At 46.5% G+C, this 7,692-nt stretch overlaps 1 protein-coding gene across 6 annotated transcripts in view; it reads right to left on the bottom strand.

The window, feature by feature from the left end:
• Positions 1-6,962, bottom strand: part of CSNK2A2 (casein kinase 2 alpha 2) — a 41,324-nt gene extending 34,362 nt beyond the window's left edge. For 3 of the 6 annotated variants that reach the window (XM_045382547.3, XM_074027135.1, XM_074027134.1), the window contains exons 1-2: positions 6,480-6,675; positions 5,587-5,698 (exon numbers count right to left, since the gene is read on the bottom strand). In XM_045382547.3, the coding sequence (XP_045238482.1) occupies positions 5,587-5,698; positions 6,480-6,583 (216 nt within the window). In that variant the 5' untranslated portion in view covers positions 6,584-6,675. Of the gene's footprint in view, positions 1-5,586; positions 5,699-6,479 lie in introns of all 6 variants that reach the window. The other 3 variants (XM_005592089.4, XM_074027133.1, XM_074027136.1) reach the window with 2 other exon arrangements.
• Between the last annotated feature and the right edge of the window lie 730 nt (positions 6,963-7,692).

Raw genomic sequence — 7,692 nt, forward strand, 5'->3', positions numbered from 1 at the left:
CACTGTCGCCCAGGCTGGAGTGCAGTGGCGCAATCTTAGCTCACTGCAAGCTCTGCCTCCCGAGTTCATGCCATTCTCCTGCCTCAGCCTCCCGAGTAGCTGGGACTACAGGCGCCTGCCAACACGCCCGGCTAATTTTTTGTATTTTTAGTAGAGACGGGGTCTCACCATGTTAGCCAGGATGGTCTCAATCTCCTGACCTCGTGATCCGCCTGCCTTGGCCTCCCAAAGTGCTGGATTACAGGCGTGAGTCACCGCGCCCAGCATTTTTTTTTTTTTTTAAAGGCAAGGCATAGAGCAGACCCTTTGAATCTCATCAAGAGAACACTGCAACCCTTTCTACTACTGGTTCTGCCTCTAAAAATCATTCGCATTGCCCAAATGTAATATTGTTATTACTACACTTTATTTATCTCTCAGGCCAGGCACCGTTTTAAGCACATTTAATCCTCTTAGATGAGCACTAGTAACATTTTTTACTTGAGGAAGGACATTGAGGCACAGAGAACTTAAGTAACTGTTCCATGTTATAGAGCGTCTACAGTTGGAACTAACACCTGACACCAGGCAGACCACTTCTAGGCCATACTCTCTCCGGAAAGAAGCATTTTGTAGATTACTAAAACACGATAATCAATCTCTCTACCCATCTGTCTACAGTTTATCTGACTTTCCTGACAACCCTGTGACTTAAGCAGGAAATGTATGCTTATTTCATAGATGAGAAAACAGTCAAGTGGTATCAATGAACACACTAGTTTTTGAACTCAAGCCTTCTGCCCTCTCATTTATAGCACTTCTTACACTATACCACCCTGATTATGAGATGGCAGATCCTGAAATTAAACTCTAGAAACTATCTGGAGCCCTGCTTTATACATGAAAATGGGCACACTATATCAAGATATTCTTTTCACATGTGGTTTGTTCTCAAATAAACTCTTGTATTAAAGGGACAAAACTATTAATCCCCAAATCTGCCAAGTGATCATGCTGAGACTTGGAGGAACTCTATGGGTTAAAAAAAGCATAAAAATACTACTTATTGATGCTTCGAGAGAATAAAGCAGCATTTCATTTAAGCATTAAACATGCTGCTGTGGATACTAATCATAGAGAACCCCTGCCTGGGTCCCTACAGCCCTCTAGGACTCTTAGATTCCACACTTCAACTAGCAACTTACCAAAGTCAAATACTTCCTTTGAGAAAAATTACTCCAAAAATCATTAGAAACGAATTAACTTCATTTGACTCTTGGTGAGTGTTCCTCAATTCTTCCAGTACAGATCAGTACATCACAAAGTCAAACATCCAGCAAATGTCCTAATTATGCTCCTCGCACCTGCCGAGACTTCAGGACAGGTATACGGGTCCTACACCGAGTGCTTCCACCCTGTGACTACATGACGCTGAGCATATAAATCCTTTCTCTGGGTCTTGGTTGATTTGTAAAAAGGGCCTGGGTTCTAACGGTTTCTAAGCACCCGCATTCTGTGATTCTGTTTGACACCGGTTAACTATACTCTTAATCTGTGACTCCCCACCACAATGTTGGAAATAGCCTAGTCCACATACAATTTTTAACATTATTTTGAATGTTAGCAATACTTCAGTAATACTGTTTTCACTACTTTTATACCATGAGACATTAGTGAAAATTAGAATGTACCAAAAATTTAGATAAATACCACTAATGTGTTGTTTCAGGAAGATGTCTTCATACACATGCCTAAATTCAAAAGGGTAAAAAACCTACCACAGGAGAAGCTAGAAATAAAGAAGAAAGCACCATTCTGACATAACATAAAGATCACCAGCTCACGATGAAGCTATTAACAAAGATGTAACACCAACGCCCATCCTTTTAACACTACCTACTTACAACACAAAACTTAAAAAATATCTGCAAATATGCTAAACATGCTTAAGGAGCAAAATTTAATACCACCATCCTTTGTTTAAAGCTAAAGAATTAATATCTGGGGGGAAATGGATAGTCAATCTGTTTATAAAATAAGACTACTAAGAGGAAGCCTTATATGGGAATTTCCAAGTCATTTTAGCACTGGTTCGAAATGCTATATGTTTTTTTTTTTTTTTTTGAGACGGAGTCTCGCTGTGTCGCCCAGGCTGGAGTGCAGTGGCCGGATCTCAGCTCACTGCAAGCTCCGCCTCCCAGGTTTTTACACCATTCTCCTGCCTCAGCCTCCCGAGTAGCTGGGACTACAGGCGCCCACCACCTCGCCCGGCTAGTTTTTTGTATTTTTTAGTAGAGACGGGGTTTCACCGTGTTAGCCAGGATGGTCTCGAACTCCTGACCTCGTGATCCGCCCGTCTCGGCCTCCCAAAGTGCTGGGATTACAGGCTTGAGCCACTGCGCCCGGCCTGCTATCTGTTTTTAAAAACAGTGTTGCTCTTAACTTTTATTCAAGAAATAGTTTAATTTGAAAGATCCCAAGGACCCCAGGAAGTACTGAAATCTACACACACAGGCAGTGTTCATAAAATTCTAAAAGTTGTCAAAAGTGGCCACTTTTACTTCTGTGTACACTTTTCTAAGAGGTACTACAAAGGAAATGAAGAATTGATTTTTCAAAATCAAAAGATGAAACTTTTGACACTAATGTAGCTTTCTGCCCAGCCATATAAACCCTTACCATTTTCCTCCTCCTTTTTCTCTCTTCTCCTCAAAACAATTTGTCAAAAAAAGATACAACCTCTCCATTGATTGGAAAGTTTTAAGATTTTAGCCATAGAATACCACTTGGGGATAGACAGTAAAATTTTGCTCACCAGTTTCTAAATTCCTAAAACTTCTTAGTAGCTCATTTTTGATCAATACCTGGAAATCTACTAACGCAAATTAAACGATATAAAATTCCTCTGTAGTCACTCATCATTTACCCATTCTCACACATAGGAAAGAACTGATATGAAACTACAAAAGTAAGACCACTTGTCCTCAAGAAAGGCACCCTCTATCTTGGTCACTATGTGCATAATACAATCCTGCAGCTAAAATACAGCAGGCTTATACAAAAAGGAAGGCTGTTCTAAATTCTTCCAAGTTAAGAGCAACTGGTACTCCGTTAAGGACCTAATTTCCTATGACCAAGCACCACAATAGTAGCTATTAGTCATAACTTCAACTTATTTGAATAAAGAAACACAACTTTGGCTAAAGATCCTGTTCTTTTTAAAAAGTAATACTTTCAATTCACAAAACAACAAAATCACAATAATGCCATTAGTGATGTATTACCCCATCCTTCAGACAGGAACAAAATCTGGGTAAAAATGCCACCGGGCTTTAAAAAACATAAATAATTGAGTGTAGTTTCACTAGTGGTTTAGGCTGCACTGTGAAAACAAACAATGTCAAGAAGAAACAAGAAACATTTCATTAACTAGGGGCCTCCCAAGTCTGATTCCAGGACACTGGTACCTGTTTCTGTGCTCAACGTTCAGATCCTACAATCCAATGCTAAAATGAACAGTAAGAAATATGAAGAAATAGGAAACAGGAGTTCTGGCTAATGGTCATTCAACATAATGACATTAGGTAAGTTTCTTTGTGCCTAGGTCTCCCATTTGTAAAGATAACCTGCAGCAGCTTACATACTGGGTTTCCTAACATCTGCTGAGAATCTTTAGAGTAGGAGAAAGCTAGAGCCTATGAAGCTCTTCAGATGATGAAGCAGCAATGTGATGCTCTCCTAAATGAACATGCTGGGATTTATACATACACCTGAATGCTGTTCCTTTCAAAAAAAAAAGCACCACAGAAAATCGTACACTTACTCTAAAAATGCTGCCATAGCACAAAAGTTCAGACATTTTTCCGGAATTGCTTTAGAGTCAGCAATTCATTCTTCTGAATATACAGCAGTGGAATGTGGATATTCCTAATTTCAATTTACGCCTCGCTTATTTCTTAGATTTGAAGCAGCTTATTAAAAACTTATGCTTATATATATAAAGCTAATGTATGGCTTTTTAAGGTAATTTCCCTGTGACTTAAAAAAAAAAAAAACCTTGTGACTTCATAAATGCAATACATATTTAGGGAAGAGAGGAGTCACACTCAGTATCTTCAACATCAATTCCTCACTTCTCATCCCCAGTGTGTCTGAGAACACAAGTAACTGTCTATTTCTCTTTACTGCAATTCTGCTTCTTCATCACTAGGCTAGGATGTTTTGAGTGATGGAGTTAATCATTTTTTCTGAAAGATTACGAGAAAGCATAAGCCTGACCCCTCACATTAAACAGTGATTACCTACACAGCTGCTCTAACACACAGAAACAGCTTTTCAATTCCACATTCTTAGTCCACAGAACCTCTGCAAAAGGGCCACACTGGAAATCACATGTATGCAAAGTGCTTACGTCACTCTTCCGTCTTCTCAATCTCTCACTAAATGACATGTAACCACATGAAATGATCTGGCAATAACGAAGACCCATCACAGATTCTAAGAACTACTTTTTACTATAGCCTATAAAACATTATTAAAGCTATACAATTAATGTTACCAGAAGGAAAATTTAGCCAACCCTTCATGCTCATTAAAATCATCTTCATGGAAGAGATAACAAAAGACATATCATTATCAAACTGATTGCTAAACCATATATTAAAATCGTTTTGTTCCAATTATTGCTTTAGTAATAATACGTGAATTCTTCTACATTTTTACTAGCTGATAAGCAACAATGGCTCTCTGGCTTCCCAACAAGGCTTCTCAGCACTACTGGCGCACTATATCCATCCCACCTGAAACTTTACTGCCAAAGGAAAAAAAAAAAGCAAGTGATTATCTGCTAAGGAATTTCCTTCCACTTGGGTTTGACATACATTTCTGAAGTCGCTCCAATTTTTTCCAACTTTCTTTCTGGAACAACGGAGAGCATGCACCAAGACTAACAAACACAGTGCTCAGGGAGCCCTTAAATTGAGAATGGCTTTCCTGTCTTTTGAATACCTATTTATTTTCTAACAAATGGAGCCCTTTAGGAATTTTTGCTTTAGGCAATTTACTTTTTAGAACAAACACCTTCCTGAACTTAGATTTGAACTAAGATCTGTGACCAGTCTGCACATTTTCTTGAAAGTTCACAGGAAAATGGGGTGGAAAAAGAAGTAATGAAGGGACATCAGATAAATAAAATCTGAGCGCGGGCTGGGCACAGCGGCTTATGCCTGTAAACCCAGCAATTTTAGGAGGCCTGCAAGGAGTCCTTTTGGAGGACTGCTTGAGCTCAGGAGTTTAAGACCAGCCTGGGCAACTTGACCAGACCCTGACTCTACAAAAAAATTTTAAAAATAACTGGGCGTGGTGGCATGCACCTGTAGTCTCAGCTACTTGGGTGAGATGGGAGGATCACTTGAGCTCAGGAGTTGAAGGCTGCAGTGAACTATGATCTGCACTCCAGCCTGGGTGACAGAGTGAGACTGACTCTAAATAAATAAATTAAATTAAATTCAAGTTTGCATTGCCCATTCTAGAACGTGACTGGGGTAGCTTACAACCTTCTGCCCTGTGGGGGGGAAAAATGTTACATACCACTCATAGGACACTCACCTTGAGGATTTTTACAACCACTCTCTCATTGTTGGTGATGTTAATGGCCTCAAATACTTCACTATATTTTCCCCGACCAAGTTTTCGAACCAGTTGGTAATCATCTTGATTACTGTAAAAGGAAGACACACACATAAATGCCAGGACTGGGGGTTAATCTAAGCAAGCCTATGCTCACTGTATACGTCATTCAGCCGCTTCCAACAGGCAAACACTTGGAAGTGTCTATACATCACGTCACAACTCATTCCCTAAATGAAAGCCACGACGTAATCTTGGCTCCCTTCACTCTGCAGAGCTCCTAACCTAATTGGTCTCTCCTAACTTGGAAAGATGGGGCAGGAAGGCAACGCTCTGAGCCAATCCAGAGGGCTGAGCAAAGCACCCGTCCTGAAGGCCTAGAGGGTGCCCCCTGTGCCCCGCGGCTCCCCAGCACCTGCTTCCCGTTTCACACCCTGAGGGTAGACAGTGCCTGTTTTAAAAAACTGGACGTCTTTAAGAAATTTCCTCCCACCACCTCATCTCAGAAAACCGAAAAGGCAGGGAATTTTAATAGCTCCAAAGGACAGCTGTTGACTTCCCACCCCAGTGGAAACCCAGAAGCGTGAGGAAGGGCTACTCCCTCACTTTTACCCGGCGTCGATCCCTGGACCCCACACTTCTCCCCGAGTAAAAAAGCATTCCTTGGGGGAAAGAGGTGCGCAAAGCGGGGAGAAAGGGACAAGGGGAGGGAAGAGGAAGACGAGGACATGTGCGAGAGCTGGACCTCTGCCTCCCTGCGGGCCCGCGGAGGGGTCGGCGGGAGACACCACCGGGCCCGAGTGCGGTTCGCAGGGGGTGGCCGGGCGGGGGCAGGGGTCAGCGGGCCCGGCGGGGGGCGGCGGCGGCTTTACCCCCAGCTCGGGACGTGAGCCTCGTAGTCCCAGTACTCGCGGCTCCTCAGGCTGTTCACCTCGGCGTAGACCCGGGCCCTGCTGCCCGCGGCCGGGCCGGGCATGGCGGGCGGGACCGGGGGGCGGCGCGGGGCGCAGAGGGTGGCGGCGGCGACGCGGCGGGGGGCGCGGGGCGGCGGGCGGAGGGGGCAGCGGGCCGCCGGGCGCTGGAGGAGGAGGAGGAGGAGCGCGGCGGCGGGCGGCCGCGCCAGGCCGGGCCCGCGGGGGCGGGCGGGCTGGGGGCGCGGGGGGCGCCGGCCGAGCCGGCCCGGCCCTGGAGCGGCCGGCGGGGCGGCGGGGCGGGCGGCGCTCGCGATCCGCGGCGGTCTCCGCTCGGCTCGCGGCCCCCAGGAGGCGGCGGCAGTGGCGGCGGCGGCACCGGCAGTGGCAGCCACCGGCCGGGAAAGGGGCAGCGGCCGCGGCAGCGGAGAAGAAGGAGGAGAGGAGGAGGAGGCGGAGGAAACCCGGAAAAGGGGCCGCGCTCGCTGGGAGCGGCCGCCGCCCGGCCTGGGGCCGCCCAGGCTCACAGCGCCCCCTGGAGCGCGGGGGGACCCGCCGGGCGGTGCCGGCCCCGCCCCGGCCCCGCCCCGGCACGCCCCGCCGCCTACCTCGCGCCCTCCCGCACCGTCCCGCACCCTCGCCCTCCCGTCGCCCCAGGTCGGACGGTCCAAATCGCCTCACCCTCGGGCTGGCCTGACTTCACGCCACAGGAGCCCCCCTTCCACTGGCCGTTGCCCTAGAGCCCTCGCCCGCGTGTCTCGACCCTTTCACTGTCCTTGGAGACCCTACCCCTAGCCCTGCACTCACCCAGCTTTTACCCACCCGACACCTCCCATACTGACCCTATTCTGACCCTCCTGTCACCCAAACTGTCAAGTCCCTCCCCAGGGCCTCGGTCAAACCTCAGAACCTCTCCCACCTCAATACTTCTCCCTTTCCCGGAGACATACCCCTCCTTCCCCCTCTGGACCCTGCCCTGTTAGGGTAGACTCCTCAGTCCCCAAAGCTTCCCACCCCCGTCATTCAGAGTCCTCACAAAACCTTTCCACGCTTCCCCCAAATGCCCTTCCAGAGCCTTCCCTGAATATCCACTTTGGTCACTTGGTTAAGCTGGTGTCGGCCAGGTTGTGCCACTGCAAAGTTACAATTTTTCCCTTTGTGATTAATTAGTTAT

The sequence above is a fragment of the Macaca fascicularis genome, chromosome 20 (assembly GCF_037993035.2).
Source record: "Macaca fascicularis isolate 582-1 chromosome 20, T2T-MFA8v1.1".
Classification (NCBI taxonomy): domain Eukaryota; kingdom Metazoa; phylum Chordata; class Mammalia; order Primates; family Cercopithecidae; genus Macaca; species Macaca fascicularis.